Genomic DNA, 23,335 nt, shown 5'->3' with positions numbered 1-23,335 from the left:
AGACGAAAATTTAATAGTCATGGGTGACTGGAATTCGTCAGTAGGAAAAGGGAGAGAAGGAAACATAGTAGGTAAATATGGATTGGGGGGAAGAAATGAAAGAGGAAGCCACCTTGTAGAATTTTGCACAGAGCATAACTTAATCATAGCTAACACTTGGTTCAAGAATCATAAAAGAAGGTTGTATACCTGGAAGAATCCTGGAGATATTAATAGGTATCAGATAGATTATATAATGGTAAGACAGAGATTTAGGAACCAGGTTTTAAATTGTAAGACATTTCCAGGGGCAGATGTGGATTCTGACCACAATCTATTGGTTATGAACTGCAGATTGAAACTGAAGAAACTGCAAAAAGGTGGGAATTTAAGGAGATGGGACCTGGATAAACTGAAAGAACCAGGGGTTGTACAGAGCATAAGGGAGAGCATAAGGTAACAATTGACAGGAATGGGGGAAAGAAATACAGTAGAAGAAGAATGGGTAGCTCTGAGGGATGAAGTAGTGAAGGCAGCAGACGATCAAGTAGGTAAAAAGACGAGGGCTAATAGAAATCCTTGGGTAACAGAAGAAATATTGAATTTAATTGATGAAAGGAGAAAATATAAAAATGTAGTAAATGAAGCAGGCAAAAGGGAATACAAACGTCTCAAAAATGAGATCGACAGAAAGTGCAAAATGGCTAAGCAGGGATGGCTAGAGGACAAATGTAAGGATGTAGAGGCTTGTCTCACTAGGGGTAAGATAGATACTGCCTACAGGAAAATTAAAGAGACCTTTGGAGAGAAGAGAACCACTTGTATGAATATCAAGAGCTCAGATGGCAACCCAGTTCTAAGCAAAGAAGGGAAGGCAGAAAGGTGGAAGGAGTATATAGAGGGTTTATATAAGGGCGATGTACTTGAGGACAATATTATGGAAATGGAAGAGGATGTAGATGAAGATGAAATGGGAGATAAGATACTGCGTGAAGAGTTTGACAGAGCACTGAAAGACCTGAGTCGAAACAAGGCCCCGGGAGTAGACAACATTCCATTAGAACTACTGATGGCCTTGGGAGAGCCAGTCATGACAAAACTCTACCATCTGGTGAGCAAGATGTATGAGACAGGCGAAATACCCACAGACTTCAAGAAGAATATAATAATTCCAATACCAAAGAAAGCAGGTGTTGACAGATGTGAAAATTACCGAACTATCAGTTTAATAAGTCACAGCTGCAAAATACTAATGCGAATTCTTTATAGACGAATGGAAAAACTGGTAGAAGCGGACCTCGGCGAAGATCAGTTTGGATTCCGTAGAAATGTTGGAACACGTGAGGCAATACTAACCTTACGACTTATCTTAGAAGAAAGATTAAGGAAAGGCAAACCTACGTTTCTAGCATTTGTAGACTTAGAGAAAGCTTTTGACAACGTTAACTGGAATACTCTCTTTCAAATTCTGAAGGTGGCAGGGGTAAAATACAGGGAGCGAAAAGCTATTTACAATTTGTACAGAAACCAGATGGCAGTTATAAGAGTCGAGGGGCATGAAAGGGAAGCAGTTGTTGGGAAGGGAGTGAGACAGGGTTGTAGCCTCTCCCCGATGTTATTCAATCTGTATATTGAGCAAGCAGTAAAGGAAACAAAAGAAAAATTCGGAGTAGGTATTAAAATTCATGGAGAAGAAGTAAAAACTTTGAGGTTCGCCGATGACATTGTAATTCTGTCAGAGACAGCAAAGGACTTGGAAGAGCAGTTGAACGGAATGGACAGTGTCTTGAAAGGAGGATATAAGATGAACATCAACAAAAGCAAAACGAGGATAATGGAATGTAGTCAAATTAAATCGGGTGATGCTGAGGGGATTAGATTAGGAAATGAGACACTTAAAGTGGTAAAGGAGTTTTGCTATTTAGGGAGTAAAATAACTGATGATGGTCGAAGTAGAGAGGATATAAAATGTAGACTGGCAATGGCACGGAAATCGTTTCTGAAGAAGAGAAATTTGTTAACATCGAGTATAGATCTAAGTGTCAGGAAGTCGTTTCTGAAAGTATTTGTATGGAGTGTAGCCATGTATGGAAGTGAAACATGGACGATAACCAGTTTGGACAAGAAGAGAATAGAAGCTTTCGAAATGTGGTGCTACAGAAGAATGCTGAAGATAAGGTGGGTAGATCACGTAACTAATGAGGAGGTATTGAATAGGATTGGGGAGAAGAGAAGTTTGTGGCACAACTTGACTAGAAGAAGGGATCGGTTGGTAGGACATGTTTTGAGGCATCAAGGGATCACAAATTTAGCATTGGAGGGCAGCGTGGAGGGTAAAAGTCGTAGAGGGAGACCAAGAGATCAATACACTAAGCAGATTCAGAAGGATGTAGGTTGCAGTAGGTATTGGGAGATGAAGAAGCTTGCACAGGATAGAGTAGCATGGAGAGCTGCATCAAACCAGTCTCAGGACTGAAGACCACAACAACAACAACAACAACAACAATGTGTTCTTTATACCTAACCTTAATGGGTCTACCTGTCTGTCCAATGTAATAGTTTGGGCAGTCGTTACAAGTAATTTTGTATACACTGGACTTAGTGCCGAGTTCTTCCCGTGCTCCAATGGTATGAATTACTCTTTGTTTCAGGCTATTATTTACGGAAAATGCCACTCTGTAACCGTATTGTTTCTGTAAAAGTCTTCTTATCTTATATGAAACGTTCCCCAAAAATGGAATAGAAATAAAGTTATTACCCTCATTCTTTTTCGCCCTGTTATCTCCTAAAGTTGAACATTTTACAGCTGTTTTTTTCTTAACAATTTGGTCAATTAATTTAGGATCGTATCCATTGTTAGTAGCCATTGACTTTAATAAAGATATTTCTTTTTCGAAACAATTCTGTGCTAAAGGTGTGCTCACAGCACGATGAACAGCAGACTGAAAGAAGGCGATTTTGTGAGTTTGAGGATGACAAGAATCTACTGGAATAATATTATCAGAAAAAGTTTCTTTACGAAAAATGTCGAAGCTAATAGTGTTACCCGATAACTTAAGTTTCAAGTCGAGAAAATGGAGTTCTCTCTCATTGTTTTGTATCTCTTTTGTGAATTTCATTTTCTCGTGAAAACTGTTGAAAACATGAAACAGTTGTTGTAGATCTTGGTCTCTCCCTTGAAATATTATGATCATCAACATAACGAGCATAGAAAGGAATCATATTACCCAACGCAGGATTGTTTTTGAAGAAATTTTCTTCTAACGCATTCACAAAGATGTCAGCTAAGATACCAGCTAACGGGCAACCCATGGCTAAGCTGAATGGTTGCTCATACATTTTACCATTAAACTGAAAGTAATTGTATTCCAGTACAACCTGCAGTAGTGACATAAGTTCCGACAACTGTAGCTCACTTAGAGTTCTATGTTGTCGAATGTTATCTTCAATAATCTTAAGAGTGATATCCACTGGAACATTAGTGTATAAACTTAAGACGTCAAAAGAAACCAAACGAGAGGAAGAAGAGATCTCTATCGATTTTAGCTTGTTTATTACCTCGGCACTATTTTTAACAGAATAATTGTTTCCAAAAACAAAGGCTTCTTTGATTTTAGCATGTAAGAATCTCGCTAATTTATGATGTGGACTCTTTATTCCGTTAACGATGGGACGAACTGGGTGTTGCCTTTTGTCGACTTTTAGAAACAAAAATTTTTTAGATAGTTTCAAACCCCTCCTTGCCTTAATATAATATAGTCTGGCTGACTAGAAGTTAGTTTTCAAGCTTGTTGATGCTGGTGAAATGCACTTTTCTTGTCTTGTTGGGATTTTACGTATCTATTTTTGATGTTTGTTGTTTGTGATTTTCGATGTGTATGTGTGGTTAATCGACTAGTATGTTTTTATTCACAACGACAGATGGTTTCGTTTTATTATAACATTTTGGTTGTTTTCGCTAGTATGTATTTCACCGCCTACTTTACGCGAGATTCTCGCACATTACACTAGTGCCCTCTCTCGTTAGATGTTATCTGTTTGACACTAGGACACAGGTAAATTGTTTCTATATTTTATATTTTACATAAATGTTTTTAAATGGTCTGATATGTTTTATTTATTAAGACAGAGAGTTTGAATTAACACAACTTTTAATAATTTTTGATGCGCTTATGTATGTATTCATGGATTTTAATATGCGTGAGTGTCTGGCACATACAAGCGCCCTCTCTCTGCGAAACCATTTGCCCTAGTGCTTTCACACTCTTGTCTCGATAGTTCATAGGCGAAGTAATGGTGCTAAACTATTCGCTTTGACCCTGTGCCTATAGTCATGTTGTACAAATGGAGAAGATGTCTTAATTATTGACGACGCCTTTGGCACAATTGTTTTATTAATCTCCATTGCATGATGTAATTTTAGTAAGTAACTAAAGATTTTATGCCTGTATTACTCTGGCAATTTCACTATTACTTAAGCTTTTGTGTTTCTAACTTCCGATGCTAAGGCTTTTCTAATGAAAGTGTCTTCCTGTTCAGGATTTTTTACTTCTGATGAAGGTATATTTATATGTACCGAAACCTTGGTCAAGAATTTTAATAAATTTTTATCCTGCAACTGTTTTTGGCTGTCATCCATTATCGTGAAGAATTTCAACAGTTGCTGCTGCAGCCATGTTTAAAATCTTGAGAGTTAAAAACATCTGAACTGCACAACAGTGTCCAAGCTGAATTTTGGGTTTGGATGAAACATGGTGTGACAGCAGAAATCCACATTTTTGTGGGAGGAAAAGGTCCAAGTGGAGACCCTTTGAGTGGTTCCATGGAGCTGGCATTCAACAAAGGCTACAAGCTGGAAGCTATGTCAAATGCAACAGTCATTGATATACAGCACAGGGGTAATCACTGTTCTGACAGTGGAGGTTAGCCCACTGCTTGCAATAAAGAAGAGTGTATCAGTCATTATGGAGCTCTGAGGAATGCTGTTCTCTGGGACCTGGAGTAGAGTGACCTATCTACTTTAGCCCCAAAACGATTTGAGCGAGAAAAATTTATAATAAAAATCAGTAGTAGGGCGCCTTGAATGCTCCAGCCACAGAGGGTAGGCAAAATGTGATGGAGCCTACCAGCCTTATGTAGGTCAGTCATTCAGATCAGTACCAAACATTTAATGTCGATAGGGTATCAACCAAAACTCCAATTTAGTTCAAACTATGTGCTGTCATCCAGCAGTATGGGCATATATGTTAATTAAAAGTAACACCTGAACTACGAAGAATAGGAAAAGCATAACTATGAGTAACTGATATGTAAAACTTCTTTGGGGAAGTTGGCAGAGTGTTAGATCATTGTACCAAGGAGCTTGGGTTCAAGCCCCTACGATGACAAATATTTTTTTTTTTTTTTTTTTTTACTGTATTATGACTGAGCAGAAGTGTTATATGGGACTATTAATACTTCCGCATATGTGATGCAATTGTTTCTTTATTCTTTTGTTCCAACTGAGTTAATTCTGTGAAACTACAAATGCACTAACTGGTTCATCACAAATGGTGTCTGTCTTGTCACACATGTCAGACAGAACACCATACCTATCTATACAAATGTACTCTAATGGTTTGCTACTTTTTACACTAGAGGTTTGCTACTTCCAACCAATGAAGCTAAAGTGAACTGTCAAAAAAACATAGCTACAAACTCCAAAAAGTCCTTTTACATGTCAGGAAAACGTTCTCCCTTGTAACAGTTTCACGTGCAAACAGTTAAAGCAAATCTGCGTCGGCGACATCTGGTAGTTTGGGTGTTAGAAAAAGCCTGTCGTGTTGATGTTACTAACCTAATGCACTAGTCACTACTGGACTGTCCCTCATGGAAAATGACTGGGGTAGGTTGGGTGGGGGGGGGGGGGGGGGGGGGTGACAAAAGGCCTTGTGATTCAATAACTCAGCATTATCATCAGGCTACCACCCTTTCAAGCAGTTTTTAGAGCACACCAGAAAGTCTAATCAATTGGTACCTGTCAAGGACATTGGGTTTCTGCCTGGTTTATGGTTTATGATGATGACACTTTCTCTCCGTTACAGAGGAAAAACATATTCTAATCAAGTACAGTTGCAAAACATGAATAGATGGTGTTGTGAGTCACTCTCAAATGTTTGATCATCAGCTTACGCACTGATCAAGGCCTGGGGCTGTCTTTTACATATTCAAAAGTAGCTGGGTAAGAAGAGAACGCCATTGCAAAGTGGGTGCGAGATGATCAGTAGTAACCGACACTCTAGTAGAAACACCAGCACAAAAAAGGAGACCCACAATAGGGGATCGAGAAGAGTGATCATCTCCACACAAACACAGAATGGTGGTTCCTCACATGGGGAGTATTCATGAAGCGACCAACTAGTCTCCACAAATCACAATGCTAAACAAAGATTTTTATGTTTCTCAGATAGCAAATCCCCCTCAAGAGCAAGGATGAATGCTCCAGTGCCAATTTTGTGGTCTGGCACGCCTTGACATATGTGACATACATGACATATGAATCTTGCCCTCACTTCTCGAGGTTTTTGCATAATTCCTCATCTGTCTGCAGCATTATGTAACAGTGAAAAATTATACTGTGTACCACGTTCAGATGCTTGTGGGGTGTTGCATAGATAGCTATGTCACCAAGTTTCTTCCAAAAAGAGTAAATGCTCCGGCCTTAGAAAAATTCACTGTTTTAATTATGGCAGATCACTTCATAGTTTACGAGGAAAGAGATTTCTTCAAACTTTTTTTTTTTTTTTTTTTTTAATACAAAGAATGGCTTGATAGCCATTTGCCTCCTCCTGCCCACTTGGACTGGCAATAATGCTGGGTATAGGGTGACCAACTTGCTTGGCATGCACTTAAAAAAAAAATTGGATGTGTGGACCAAACACGACTTAACTGAAATGAATGTTGAAAAATAATTGTCTGGTAAAAAGAAATAAACTAACAAAGTGGGAAAAGCCATATGTCCTATATGCAAGCCAAGTTACCAACAAAGAACCTATCCTATAGACCAAGTCTGAGGAAAGATATAGCCAGGGAGTAAGGTTGCAGCACAGGCAAGGAACAAATACTGCAATGGCTCTGGGCCCCATGCCCATGCTCACCATGCACATGCTCACAAGAGATTTGTGAGCCATCTGGGGAGGAAATTTTTTTAAATGAAAAAAGGAGGAGAGAAAGAAAGCTTAATGCACAAAGTTTCAGATTTCTGGACTGCAGCATGAGCCACTTGTGTGTAAGTTCCATCTGAAAGGATAAAATAAATGTGGTTTCACTGTCTCATTTAGATAAATGTTACACTCAACTCCTTTCTCTGAACCAAAAATATGAAGTACAAACAACAACAAAATGAAATAAGAATACAAACAGAAAACTAAGAGCTGTGGATATTTTCCTCATTTTATGGCTGTTTTGATACGATGATTAGACTTCGTCAATGTTTGAAAATCATATCACCATAGGTCCAGATTACTGATGCTTATGGATGAATACCAAGGGTTGGTACATCAGTTAGTCAGGAACCTCACCCTGGATGAATACCAAGGGTTGGTACATAAGTTAGTCAGGAACCTCACCAATCATTCAAATATTCAGAGATTCAGTCCTTACTTTGACTTAGGATTACTATTATGTATTTGCCCTTAAAGTAATCAGCATAACTTCATACTACACACAGTCACAGAAACACACTGTCCCAGCACTGCAGTCCATTTGTGTTAGGGTAGTGTTGTTTTTTTTCTTTGTGTGTGTGTGTGTGTGTGTGTGTGTGTGTGTGTGTGTGTGTGTGTTTGGGGGGGGTTACACACAGCTTCGCTTTACAGTGAATTGATTTATTCATTACAGTGTTTGTATACCAATCAGTATTTTTCATTACTGTATTAATGCTTGCATTTGTTCTGTTTAGATGACTACTCGTATTCTCCAGGGAGCCAAAACACAGAAGCACCTTCAACATATTGAAATCTATCAGTAACACTCTTCTTGAAAATCAAGAGAGCAATGTCTTTTGTATCAGTCTGAATATCTTTCTAAATACACTTCATTTATTCCCTTGTGGAACTCATTCTTCCACCAAAACGAAGCAGTGGCCAGATAATGTCCAAGCAGAGTTATCAAATCCAATCAGTAGTCTTAACTAATTTACTGGAGCTACCTTAAATAAAGAACATACTTCAAAAATTTGCCAGTGGTTTGGCTGCTTGCTTTAACTGCTTCTCCAAGTAGCTATAAATTTTGGTACATATTTTCCCAACACCATTTCATCTGGCTCCAGTTGTCACTGGTGTCATATCTCCAGGGCAGCAAGTTAGATATTTAGTTTTGCCTGTGTTTTCTTAGTAGTATGTTTTGCTAAAATTTCATGTACATTCCTGTGTTTAAGAGGTTTATTCTTGCATTTTGTAAGTGTATATTCAGGCAGTCAGTAGTGCAGTAGGTGGAGATAAAGAATTTCTTTAACAAAATGTGCAGTATGTTCCACTAGTCTCTTGTAGAATAAGCAACATTGTTGTTTGATATAAAGGAAATTAATGAGCTGAAAAACATCTACTACTTTGACATAGCTGGCATTTAGAAACTTCCGTGATCCACACAACATGGAATATGGTTTTCATCAACAATACTGAACCAGGAAGAATCCTTCACAGAACACACAGTTTCAGTACCTTTCCTGTTCTCTTATTTCTATAGTTTTTGTCTACCATCTGAAAGTACAAAAATGTTTAATTTATAAGTTTTGTTTTCTTCTAACCCTAATTTCACTACTTTATGAAAATTTATTTGTATCTTCTACACATATTTGTAAAGTGATTCCTTTTCTCAATTACATATTACAAACGGAGCATGTTATATCTTCATTTTTTAATTGCCTTCTACTGCATTTAATTTCAACATTGTTGCATCAGACTGATTACTGACATTTTGGAAAGGATCCAGGCCTACAAAAAATAAATTTAAAAAATCTCTCTTAACTTAAATTAAAATTTAAAATTACTACTTCTACACACTCCCCCCCCCCCCCCACACACACACACACACACAGGCCTTGTTGGTTGAAAGCTCACTTTCTGGCAGTCTTGTTGTTGTGCTATCTGCAGCCAAGCATCTCCCCTGTACGGTGAGTATCAACTATCCTTTTCATAATACTGCTAATATACAGGGTGGTCCATTGATAGTGACCATGCCAAATATCTCACGAAATAAGCAGCAAACGAAAAAACTACAAAGAACGAAACTCATCTAGCTTGAAGGGAGAAACCACAGGGTGCTATGGTTGGCCCGCTAGATGGCGCTGCCACAGGTCAAACGGATATCAACTGCACTTTTCAAATAGGAACCCCCATTTTTTATTACATATTTGTGTAGCACGTACAGAAATATGAATGTTTTAGTTGGGCCACTTTTTTCGTTTTGTGATAGATGGCGCTGTAATAGTCGCAAACGTATAAGTACGTGGTATTACATAACGTTCCACCAGTGCGGATGGTATTTGCTTTGTGATACATTACCTGTGTTAAAATGGACCGATTACCAATTGCGTAAAAGGTCAATATTGTGATCAAAATGCCCAATGGGTATGCGCTATGTATGCTGCTCGGTATCCTGGACGACATCACCCAAGTGTCCGGACCGTTCCCCAGACAGTTACGTTATTTAAGGAAACAGGAAATGTTCAGCCACATGTGAAATGTCAACCATGACCGGCAACAAATGATGATGCCCAAGTAGGTGTTTTAGCTGCTGTCGAGGATAACCCGCACATCAGTAGCAGACAAATAGCGCGAGAATCGGGAATCTCAAAAACGTTGGTACTGAGAATGCTACAGCAACATCGATTGCACCTGGACCAAATTTCTATGCACCAGGAATTGCATGGCGACGATTTTTTACGTTGTGTAGAGTTCTGCCACTGGGCACAAGAGAAATTACGGGACAATGACAGATTTTTTGCACACGTTCTTTTTAGCGAGGTAGTGTCATTCACCAACAGCGGTCACGTAAACCAGCATAATATGGACTATTGGGCAACAGAAAATCCACGATGGCTGCGACAAGTGGAACATCAGCCACCTTGGCGGGTTAATGTATGGTGCGGCATTATGGGAGGGAGGATAATTGGGCCCCATTTTATCGATGGCAATCTAAATGGTGCAATGTATGCTGATTTCCTATGTAATGTCTACCGATGTTACTACAAGATGTTTCACTGCATGACAGAATGGCGATGTACTTCCAACATGATGGATGTCTGGCACACAGCGTACGGCACCATATTTCATGACAGGTGGATTGGTCGTCGAAGCACCATACCATGGCCCGCATGTTCACCGGATCTGACGTCCTCGGATTTCTTTCTGTGGGGAAAGTTGAAGGATATTTGCTATCGTGATCCACCGACAACGCCTGACAACATGCGTCAGCGCATTGTTGATGCATGTGCGAACATTACTACTCTCTGTTGAGAGGAATGTCGTTACACGTATTGCCAAATGCACTGAGGTTGACAGACATCATTTTGAGCATTTATTGCATTAATGTGGTATTTACAGGTAATCACGCTGTAACAGCATGCGTTCTCAGAAATAATAAGTTCACAAAGGTACATGTATCACATTGGAACAACCGAAATAAAATGTTCAAACGTGCCTACGTTCTGTATTTTAATTAAAAAAACCTACCTGTTACCAACTGTTCGTCTAAAATTGTGAACCATAGGTTTGTGACTATTACAGTGCCATCTATCACACAGCCAAAAAAGTGGTCCAACTAAAACATTCGTATTTCTTCACGTACTACATGAATATGTAATAAAAAATTGGGGTTCCTATTTAAAAAAAAAAAAAAAAAAAAAAAAAAACACACAGTTGATATCTGTCTGACCTATGGCAGCGCCATCTAGCAGACCAACCATAGCACCATCTGGTTTCCCCCTTCAAGCTAGACAAGTTTCGTTCTTTGTAGTTTTTTCGTTTGATGCTTATTTCGTGAGATATTTGGCCCGGTCACGATCAATGGACCACCCTGTATACTTAACTACTGTGAATCTGAATATCTTACATTCTGTTTTGTCTTGACCTTCTGCATCTAGTGAATATTTATTTAACGCAATATCATTTCAGCACCTCTTCAGTCTCATAAACGTTGACTGTTAATGCGTAGTCACTGCAACCAGACAACTCATAACTAAGAAAAGTGACCTGGCTGCCTGCTTTAATTGTTTCTCCAAGTAGGTACATATTCTGATACATATTTTTCTAATAGAATTTCAACAGTAGTCTGTAGGCTTTCACTGTCAGAAGTCAATATAGGAAGGATGGGAGGAAGATTTGACATTTCTTTGACAATAAGCTCATCACAGACAGAGCATTGATTTGTATAGTCCAAAGATGGTGAAGGAAATAGATATGCCCTTTAAAAGGGATCATATCAGCAACTGCTTTGGCTAATTAAGGGTAGCCGTGCAAAAACTAAGTTAGGAAGGCCAGATGAGTATTTGAAGCCTCCTCCTACCAAACGTGGGAGCAGTGGGTTAACCACTGCAACACTACATTCGGTCTTCAGTGACGAAGTGATTTTATATACACAGCCCCATCACATTAATGTGACCACTACCTATGTTCGATGACAATATGCAATAACCACTCAACCAGTCACAATTTAAAAAGGGAAATGGATAGGTTAAAGTTAGATATAGTGGGAATTAGTGAAGCTCGGTGGCAGGAGGAACAAGACTTTTGGTCAGGTGAATACAGGGTTATAAATACAAATTCAAATAGGGGTAATGAAGGAGTAGGTTTAATAATGAATAAAAAAATAGAGTGCAGGTAAGCTACTACAAACAGCATAGTGAACGCATTATTGTGGCCAAGATAGACACGAAGCTCATGCCTACTACAGTAGTACAAGTTTATATGCCAACTAGCTCTGCAGATGATGAAGAAATTGATGAAATGTATGATGAGATAAAAGGAATTATTCAGGTGGTGAAGGGAGACGAAAATTTAATAGTCATGGGTGACTGGAATTCGAGAGTAGGAAAAGGGAGAGAAGGAAATGTAGTAGGTGAATATGGACTGGGGGTAAGAAATGAAAGAGGAAGCCTTCTGGTAGAATTTTGCACAGAGCATAACTTAATCATAGCTAACACTTGGTTCAAGAATCATAAAAGAAGGTTGTATACATGGAAGAATCCTGGAGATACTAGAAGGTATCAGATAGATTATATAATGGTAAGACAGAGATTTAGGAACCAGGTTTTAAATTGTAAGACATTTCTAGGGGCAGATGTGGACTCTGACCACAATCTATTGGTTATGAACTGTAAATTAAAACTGAAGAAACTGCAAAAAGGTGGGAATTTAAGGAGATGGGATCTGGATAAACTGAAAGAATCAGACGTTGTAGAGAGCTTCAGGGAGAGCATTAGGGAACAACTGACAAGAATGGGGGAAAGAAATACAGTAGAAGAAGAATGGGTAGCTATGAAGGATGAAGTAGTGAAGGCAGCAGAGGATCAAGTAGGTAAAAAGACTAGGGCTAGTAGAAATCCTTGGGTAACAGAAGAAATATTGAATTTAATTGATGAAAGGAGAAAATATAAAACTGCAGTAAATGAAGCAGGCATAAAGGAATACAAATGTCTCAAAAATGAGATCAACAGGAAGTGCAAAATGGCTAAGCAGGGATGGCTAGAGGACAAATGTAAGGATGTAGAGGCTTATCTCACTAGGGGCAAGATAGATACTGCCTACAGGAAAATTAAAGAGACCTTTGGAGAAAAGAGAGCCACTTGTATGAATATCAAGAGCTCAGAAGGAAACCCAGTTCTAAGCAAAGAAGGGAAAGTAGAAAGGTGGAAGGAGTATATAGAGGGTCTATACAAGGGCGATGTACTTGAGGACAATATTATGGAAATGGAAGAGGATGTAGATGAAGATGAAATGGGAGATACGATACTGCGTGAAGAGTTTGACAGAGCATTGAAAGACCCGAGTTGAAATAAGGCCCCGGGAGTAGACAATATTCCATTAGAACTACTGACAGCCTTGGGAGAGCCAGTCCTGACAAAACTCTACCATCTGGTGAGCAAGATGTACGAGATGGGTGAATTACCCTCAAACTTCAAGAAGAATATAATAATTCCAATCCCAAAGAAAGCAGGTGCTGATAGATGTGAAAATTACCCAACTATCAGTTTCATAAGTCACAGCTGCAAAATACTGACGTGAATTCTTAAGAGACGAATGGAAAAACTGGTAGAAGACGACCTCACGGAAGATCAGTTTGGATTCCGTAGAAATATTGGAACACATGAGGCAATACTGACCTTTCGACTTATCTTGGAAGAAAGATTAAGGAAAGAAATAGCTACATTTCTAGCATTTGTAGACTTAGAGAAAGATTTTGACAATGTTGACTGCAACAAACTCAAATTCTAAAGGTGGCAGGGGTAAAATACAGGGAGCGAAAGGCTATTTACAATTTGTACTGAAACCAGATGGCAGTTCTAAGAGTCGAGGGTCATGAAAGGGAAGCAGTGGTTGGGAAGGGAGTGAGACAGGGTTGTAGCCTCTCCCCGATGTTATTCAATCTGTATATTGAGCAAGCGGTAAAGGAAACAAAAGAAAAATTCAGAGTAGTTATTAAAGTCCATGGAGAAGAAATAAAAACTTTGAGGTTCGCCAATGGCATTGTAATTCTGTCAGAGACAGCAAAGGACTTAGAAGACCAGTTGAACGGAATGGACAGTGTCTTGAAAGGAGGATATAGGATGAACATCAACAAAAGCAAAACGAGGATAATGGAATGTAGTCAAATTAAATCGGGTGACACTGAGGGAATTAGATTAGGAAATGAGGCACTTAAAGTAGTAAAGGAGTTTTGTTATTTGGGGAGCAAAATAACTGATGATGGTCGAAGTAGAGAGGATATAAAATGTATACTGGCAATGGCAAGGAAAGCATTTCTGAAGAAGAGAAATTTGTTAACATCAAGTACAGATTTAAGTGTCAGGAAGTCGTTTCTGAAAGTATTTGTATGGAGTGTAGCCATGTATGGAAGTGAAACATGGACAATAAATAGTGTGGACAAGAAGAGAATAGAAGCTTTCGAAATGTGGTGCTACAGAAGAATGCTGAAGATTAATGGGTAGATCACGTAACTAATGAGGAGGTACTGAATAGAATTGGGGAGAAGAGTAGTTTGTGGCAGAACTTGACAAGAAGAAGGGACCCCTTGGTAGGACATGTTCTGAGGCATCAGGGGATCACAAATTTAGCATTGGAGGGCAGCGTGGATGGTAAAAATCATAAAGGGAGAACAAGAGATGAATACACTAAGCAGTTTCAGAAGGATGTAGGTTGCAGTAGGTACTTGGAGATGAAGAAGCTTGCACAGGATAGAGTAGCATGGAGAGCTGCATCAAACCAGTCTCAGGACTGAAGACCACAACAACAACAACAACAACAACAACACTTACAGATGGCAAGAGGCAGAACTAGCAGTGGGACGTATGTAATGCTTATTTGGGGGATGTGGAAAACAGTGGAGTTGTTGTTAAGCAGAAATGGAGCGATGTACCTGACGACCAAAAGGGCATGTTCATTGCCTTTCGGGCTACAGCTGGAAGCATTTCCAAAACAGCTAAGTTCACAAACTGTTTGCATGCTGCTGTGGTTAAAGTATACTGCAGATGGCAAAATGGTGCTATCCAAAATGGCACTGAGGCAACTGTGGTGCACCACAGGCCAAAGATAACAGGGTTGAATGATGGCTGCGGAGATGCATACAGCTGAATAGATGTACAACTGTTGAGCCTGTGACCTCCCAGATGAACCAAGTGGCTACCAACAGTCTCTCCTCAATGACAGTCCAGTGAACATTGCTGCATATGAGCCTCCGCAGCAGGTGCCTGGTTTATGCACAGACTATTCATCAATGACAAAGGCTAGAACTTCCACACCTATATCGCTACTGCATAGCAACAGATAGCCTTTTCAGGTGAAACATGTTTTATGCTCTAAAATGTCTGAAAGCAAACATCCTGCAACCATCGTTGGAAAGGTCCAAGAAGAGGAGGGACTGTTATGGATTGGGGAATGTTTTGTGGCATTTCCTACGTGATTTCATCATTCTGGAAGGCACAATGGACCAACACAAGTATGCATCTATCTTGGGGCTCATGTCCACCCCTAAATGCCTTTGTTTCTGCTCATCACAATGACATATACCTGCAGGGCAGTGCAACATGTCACTCAGCTCACAGCGAATGTGTGTGGTTCAAAGAGCATGAAAATGAGTTTATCGTACTATCCTAGGCACCAAACTCCCCAGATTTAAATCTGACCGAGAATCTGTGGGACCATCTCAATTTGGCTATTCCCGCCTTCGGTCCTCAATGAAGAAACATGGCTCCACATCCCTGGTGGTGAGAGAGAGTATTGCACAGTCCGTAACATTTCATTGTCTGTTACAAAAGATGCCTGATGGGCTAGTACACAGGAAACTATGGATGATGGTGGTCATTCACTTCATAGGTAAAATATTTCACCTGTTCCAAACAATTGTATAAAAACAACTACAACCTACTGAGCTACCATGTATGTAATGAATTTTCTGAGTGCACTGAATTACAAAAACAGAAACTTATGTAGGCAACCACTTACAAGTCTCCAAAGGCTTCCATATGGTTTCTTATGTGCAGGAGCCACCAGATTGAGTTCTTATGTATTATGATTCCAGTAAATTAAGTGAGTTTCAGATTTTTTAAAAATTATAACAGTGCATTGTTAGTCTCTTCCTCTCAATGTATCTTTCATGTTTTAGACTTCCATATATAAAACTGTTTAGGAATAGAACATATTATATTGATCATACTTACTGTCAATGTTGTATTGAGCAAGGATGGTGACCTTATCAGCTGGTTTGGCCAGTTCATATGCAGCTTCCTCTGCTGTTGCATGCTGAAGGTCAGTGCCATTATATTCTAAAATTTGGTCACCAGTCCCTAGGGGATCAAAAAACCAGCCTTTGCTTACCTTTTCACATATCCAAACGATTAATTTGTCAGAGTACTTAGATGTAACTATTTATTTTGTTTAAATATCATGTCGCTTCTATGAAATGAGTGTACGTATTTCACTATCAAGTTAGTCAAATCACATCTTACATAAAACAGGATTAATCACCACCACCACCATCACCACCACTTCTTGCTGTCAATAAGTAATAAACAGAATAAATATCTGAGAAGACAAATTGAACTGCAGGATGTAAAAATAAATGCAAGATGCTGATTAGTCCTTGACACTAGAAGAACTGATGCTCTTGTAATGGAATTCCACTATTATGTATATGTACCACTACTTCTCAGGTTTGATGGCAGATCGTAAAAATCAGTCTGACATGATATTTCAGCACAGCATCTGGTCACTATTTTCAGAAGAGAGGCTTCTGCTGTGTTTGGCAGAATTAAGCAACAACTTTTCATCTGAAGACAGTAGCCAGGTGGACTGCTGCAATATTACATCAAGTTGCTTTTATGAACAATTAGCAGAGCTAAGAAGAATATCGTAAAGCAATATGAAATTGTAAATCAAAGATGAAGGAAATAATCCCAAAAATCACTCACTGAAAGTAATTTATGGAAGCCACTATAACAACTGGACAGCTATAAGTCCATAACTACTGAACACTAGACACATTCTTAACGGAACTTTTTGTTTTTTGCAAGAAACTGCTCATAATACCCCTCCTCGCAATTTACTGTTCCTCCTGAAATTATGGAGACTATGTCGGGCTGGGTTATAGTAGGGACACAGAGGTGGTGGGAAGATGAGAAATTTAGGTGCCAGTGTTCCAAGCAGATGTTGCCATAGGCCACAAACTGTACAAGTTGTTGTTGCTGTTGTTGTTGTTGTTGATGATGATGATGATGATGATGATGTGCATCAGATTTTCACTGCAGCAAATTTGGCATGTTCTTGTTAAAGGTACAGCAGCATATTTCTTACCGTAAACCAGCATTATGGGCCACAGAATCTGGCTGCACACCATGAACAAAGATGCCAACAGCATTTCCACCCACCAAACTCACACCCAAGTGACTGCTTTTTCTTGTTTCAAGAAAAAGATACCGAGGTTCACGAACTGGAATCTTATTTGCATCATCTGGGCTTCTGGAAACAACAATCTACATCAACACATATCTACAACTAATAAAATGAAATAAATATATTTTATATAAGGTTATATAAGGTTATAGAAACTTACATTAATTTAACTCATAGTTTATGAACTTACTCCACAGAAGAAAGCTATCAACAATAACACATAATAAAAAATTTAAAGTATGCTCCAAGTAACTGTCCAAATAGTACATGATAACATATTATCCAAAATGAATGAACTAATTTCATGGTCGATTATTTTACTATGAAGCTCCATAGTCCCAGGTATTCTCATGATGCCCAAATTTTATTTTCTGCCTTACAAGTGCTCAATGTTTCCCCTTCAAATCTTCCAGTTGCATGATTGTGCTCCAGATAGCTAAATCTTCGATCCTGAGATCATTAGAGATGAAGTACAACCTTGGGTTGGGGAAAAGTGCAAAAGAAAATTGGCAGTGTCCTTTTTCAATTAACCATCCTGGCATCTACTGAAAGTGTAAATCTGAGGAGTCAGAGGGGAATCTGAATGTTGGTCCTTTAGTCTGGAAGTCCAGCATTAAACTGAATGAAACATCTAATGAACTCCGAGGATCACAGTATGTTAGTACGCAACACCTTCATATGTCCAATGTTGCAGTTGGCACTGATAATGAAATTTGTAGGGCAACAAATAAAACCCTCAGTATCAGTGCAATACCTGTACCATGACTAAAACTGTTTGGTACTTTTATTTAATAAATCATTTTTTTTATAATTTTATACTTTATATGATTATATTATTATATTTTAAAGCTGTATCCCTTCACTGGACTAACTTGCTAATTGTTGGTAGTTTTATTTTAATTGTGTGAACTTAGCCCAACAGTCATGTCAGTTCTGTTTCAAAAATTAAGCAGTAGATGAACACAATGGATCAAAGGACTACAATCTACCGGGTGATCAAAAAGTCAGTATAAATTTGAAAACTGAATAAATCATGGAATAATGTAGATAGAGAGGTACAAATTGACACACATGCTTGGAATGACATGGGGTTTTATTAGAACCAAAAAAATACAAAAGTTCAAAAATGTCCGACAGATGGCGCTTCATCTGATCAGAATAGCAATAATGAGCATAACAAAGTAAGACAAAGCAAAGATGATGTTCTTTACAGGAAATGTTCAATATGTCCACCATCATTCCTCAACAATTGCTGTAGTCGAGGAATAATATTGTGAACAGCACTGTAAAGCATGTCCAGAGTTATGTTGAGGCATTGGCGTCGGATGTTGTCTTTCAGCATCCCTAGAGATGTCGGCTGATCACGATACACTTGTGACTTCAAGTAACCCCAAAGCCAATAATCGCACGGACTGAGGTCTGGGAGGCCAAGCATGACGAAAGTGGCGACTGAGCACACGATCATCACCAAACGACGCGCGCAAGAGATCTTTCACGCGTCCAGCAATATGGGATGGAGCGCCATCCTGCATAAAAATTGTATGTTCCAGCAGGTGTTTATCAGCCAGGCTGGGGATGATGCAATTCTGTAACATATCGGCGTACCTCTCACCCGTCACGGTAGCACTTACAAAATCGGAATCACGCATTTCCTCAAAGAAGAAAGGCCCAATAATGGTAGATGTGGTAAATCTAATCCATACTGTGACTTTCTTGTCGTGCAATGGAGTTTCCACGACAGTTATAGGATTTTCGGTAGCCCAAATTCTGGAGTTGTGGGCATTGACAGACCCTCGGAGCGTGAAATGAGCTTCGTCGGTCCACAACACATTACTCAACCAATCGTCATCTTCCGCCATCTTTTGAAATGCCCACACCGCAGATTCCCTCCGCTTCACTAAATCGCCACGTAACAGTTCATGATTCTGATGGATTTTGTACGGATAGCATCGGAGGGTACGCCTAAGTGCCAACCAAACAGTAGTGTATGGAATGCCGGTGCGACGTGCAACGGCACGAGTGCCGATTTCCCCGTGCATAGACAAACCCGCTATAGTCTCCATTTCATCCTGAACTGTCTCAGGAGCATTGCGCCTTGTGCTCGGTCAGTCACTACGGGGGCTATCGTCTAAACAACCCGTGGCTTCGAACTACGAAATCATTCTCGCCACAGCTGCATTTGTCAATGGACCTTTACCCGTTCGAATCCCCTTCCTATGGCGATAGGATCATAACGCTGAACTAGCACATTCCCCATTCTGATAATACAGCTTCACTAAAAATACCTTTTCAAGTAACGTCAACATGCTGTGACTGCTGGCGCATCCGATTCTCTCTCTCATTACAGCTCCTTTTATACACGATTCTCATGTGCAGTCAGTGACGTTTTGCTGTCCAGCATCATCTGTCGGACATTTTGTGATCTTTGCTTTCCCCCCCCCCCCCCCCCTAATAAAACCCCATGTCATTCCAAGCATGTGTGTCAATTTTTACCTCTCTATCTACATTATTCTGTGGTTTATTAAGTTTTCAAATTTATACTGACTTTATCCTTGTGCTTCACTTATAAAGCTTCAAACAGTAGAAGTATATTTTATTTGTTGGCCACTACTCAGTCAAATTTGCATGAGACAAAGATTACCTGCAATAGCACCTTCAGTGTAGGCTCTGTGACTTCTGATGCATGGCACAATTATAACTGATTTAAAATTGTTACTGATGTCCACCACCGGACAAATACAGTTTGTTTTAATAGATGCGTTACATAGTTAGTTGCAGGCCAACCAACCTCTCGCTTGACTTTTCTTGTAATTCAAAGATTGCACATGGAACAACAGTTGGAGTGCAGCATCAAAACAAATGCAGACCTGGTAATGCAGGTAGGATGAAACAGGTTGCAGCAGCACTGTTCGCTGTTTCTGGTATCCCTAGGTTGCACGCCCCACTTATTCTGCTAGTTTACGGCTGCAGGTAGTTCATTCTAGAAAGACACTGCATGTTGATTTTGTTCTTTTCACCTAACTGTTACATCAAGCTTGATTTAAACGGTTGCTTCACAACCTGGGCCATCTGGATACTCTCCTCCACCACCAGTTGTTCTGAAACGTGCAGATGGGAGTTATCCTTACAACACATTCTCTGCTCCCAAAATTATCCCAGCCTCAGCCTATGGTAATCTAGTGTTCCCACACCCTCCATCCAACAGTTTTCGTGCCCTCACCCTATCGCCTCCTCCTTTCTCACATTTCCTCACCCTCTTTGTGTGCTGCCCTTTGACAATGTACCCACCCATCATGGAAGGTTACGTGAAAGAGTGAGAATGAAGAACTGGAAGTAGCTGTTTATAAATGTTTCAGACAGCAATGCAGTAAAGGAATTCCAGTCAGTGGCCCAATAATACAGGAAAAACCAGTTGCATTTAACAAACAATTTGGCAATAGTAATTTGTTTGCAGCAAGTGAGTGTTGGCTATCAAACCGGAGAAAATGACATGGCATTCGGCAGCTGACAGTCAATAGGGAAAGTTGCTCATCTAAGAGAAGCAGATGAGTTTGTAAACAAGATACAGAAGATAACAGAGGAAGATGATTTAATTGAAGATGCCTTATACAATGCTAATGAAACTAGACTCTTTTACAAGACATTTCCTTCAAAAACATTAGCTGCCAAGAACGAGAAGGAAGCTTGTGAGTACAAGCAACGGAAACAGTGCATAACATTAATGGCATGTAGTAACGTAAATGAGAGGCATAAGCACCAATCATGGTGATTGGGAAATCCCAACATCCATGCTGTTTTTGAAATAATGACATAAATATACTATCAGTGCAATACTGCAAGTGTGGATGGACAGAGAAATAACTGTGTCAGTGGTTCCACGAAGCATTTGTACCAGCAGTGAGGAAAGAGATGAAGAAGAGAAAGTTTCCACTGAAAGTTATTCTTATTATTGACAATGCTTCCAGACACCCTTCCGACGTGACTCTTTAAGTCCGATGGTGTACATAACAAGCACTCTTTCTTCAAACCAATGTGACAGCCCTAAATCAGCCCACTGACTGAGGAATTTTGGAATCAATTACACATCATTATCAACATGAACTTCTTCTCTTCTTGCTGAATGAATGTGAAGACAATTCTACAAAGTCTATGCTGAAGGTGTGGAAAGCAATCAACTTATGTAATTTTTTTTCCACGGAGCCAACACATGGGATAAAGTGGAGCGCACTTCCACAATGAAGAGCTGGACATCCATTGATGCAGAGTTTAATCCAATAATAGTGTTGGTGAGAGTTTAATCTATTAGATGAGTTTTTTATTTTGGGCAGAAAAATAAACGATTATCTATGAAAGAGAGAGGATATGAAAAGCAGACTCACAATAGTCAGAATAACATTTCTGAAAAAAAGAGAAATTTGTTAACATTAGTACAATTTTAATGTGTTACAAAGTCTTTCCTGAAACTATGAGGGTTGAATGGAAAGTAATGCTTCTACCTTCGTTAATTGGGTTTTGATGGGAATATTTAATAAATCAAATGCAGAAATAATCCTTAGAATGTGATCTTTAATTACCAATGTTCACTTTTCGACATAAACAGCAGCCAACTGGATACATTTCTGCCAACGATGAACAAGTTTTCTGAAGTCGTCACGGAAGAAGTTGACATTCTGTTTCTGCAACCACAGTTTCACAGTTCTCTCAAGATCTTCATCAGAAGCATAATGATATCCCTGCAGATCATCTTTCATTTTGGGGAACAGATGGAAGTCAGATGGTTCTAAATCTGGACTGTATGGAGGGTGGTGGTGAGATTCAGTCTCTGAAGTTCTGCTGTGGTGGTACGTGAAGTGTGTGATTGGGCATCATCATGTTGCAGGAAAACATTTCCTTTTTCCTTTTGGATATTTGTTAGCCATTGTTTCAGAGTTCGCAGCATTGTGATGTAACACTCTGAATTTATTGTTGTTCCACAATCAAGGAAATCAACATGGATAACATCATCTGTGTCCCAGAACACTGTGGCCACGATTTTTCCAGCTGAGGGCTGTGTCTTGAATTTCTTTTTCTGGGGCGAGTCTTTGTGTCAATATTCTATAGACCGACATTTCGTCTCGGGGTCGTAATGGTGTACCCACATTTCGTCTCCTGTCACAACTGAATGGAGAAAGGCGTCGCCTTCATTCTTGTAACGCAAGAGGAGTTCCTGGCAAATTTAAAGTCTGCACGCTTTCATTTCAGGAGTTAGCATCTGGGATACCCTTCGTGCACAGATTTTCCGATAGCCAAGGAAAGCAATATTGTAACCTACATGTTCTTGTCAAATGCCAATTGTGCTTGAAATTTCTCTCTGAGTGATACGACAATCATCCTGAATCAATCTGTCAACATTTTGCTTGTGAAACTCAAGGGTTTCTGTCACAGTACGTCCAACTCCTTGTTTGTCACGCAAGTCAGATGTTCCCACCTCAACATCTTTAAACTTACTTGTCCAACGACAAACAGTTCTCACATCAAAACAATCACCCTAAACTGCTTTCATTCTCTGGTGAATCTCCTTTGGGGTGACACCTTCTGCTGTCAAGAATTCACTGACTGCACATTGCTTAAATCACATTGACCGACCGTCTGCACATGGTTCCATTCTTCCATTCTTTACACTGTAACAACACAACCATTCAATGCTAAGGCTTCCCGCAAACTGGAGCTGTAGAGAAGAGGCTACAGAACACGGCAGTACTTGCCACATACCAATGCTGCCAACTGTTGAAGAGTTACGAAGGTGGAGGCATTACTTTTCAGTCAACCCTCTTATTTGGAGTTTAGCCTTTTATGGAACTGAAAATGATGATAAACAGTTCAGACAGGAAGAAAATAGAAGATTTTGAAATGTGCCACAGAATAATGCTGAAGATTGGATGGGTAGATCAAAAAATAAATGAAGAGGAACTGAAAAGAATTGAATAAGAGAGAAAAAATCTCTATATCGTAACTTGAATAAAAGAAGGGGCATGTTGATAGCGCATATTGTGAGGCATCACAAAATAGTCAATTTGGTAATGGAGAAAAGTTTGAGGAGTTAAAACTGTAAAGAGGGACCAAGGTTTGGCTACACTAAGCAGGTTCAACTGGATGTAGGTTGCAACAGTTATGTGGAGATGAAGATGAAGAGGATGAAGATGACTCAGTACCACCCAGGACTAGAGCAACTGGAA

General features: G+C 39.5%; 1 protein-coding gene across 1 annotated transcript in view; it reads right to left on the bottom strand.

Annotated features, from left to right (window-relative positions):
* LOC124773398 (disks large homolog 5-like) overlaps positions 1-23,335 on the bottom strand; it is a 192,856-nt gene that overhangs the window by 59,505 nt on the left and 110,016 nt on the right. Inside the window, exons 21-22 of the mRNA XM_047249398.1 lie at positions 17,022-17,186; positions 15,890-16,014 (exon numbers count right to left, since the gene is read on the bottom strand). Coding sequence (XP_047105354.1) covers positions 15,890-16,014; positions 17,022-17,186 — 290 coding nt within the window. The remainder of the gene's footprint in view (positions 1-15,889; positions 16,015-17,021; positions 17,187-23,335) is intronic.

This window comes from Schistocerca piceifrons, chromosome 2 (genome assembly GCF_021461385.2).
Source record: "Schistocerca piceifrons isolate TAMUIC-IGC-003096 chromosome 2, iqSchPice1.1, whole genome shotgun sequence".
NCBI lineage: Eukaryota > Metazoa > Arthropoda > Insecta > Orthoptera > Acrididae > Schistocerca > Schistocerca piceifrons.
This window is presented reverse-complemented; position numbering and strand designations above follow the sequence as displayed.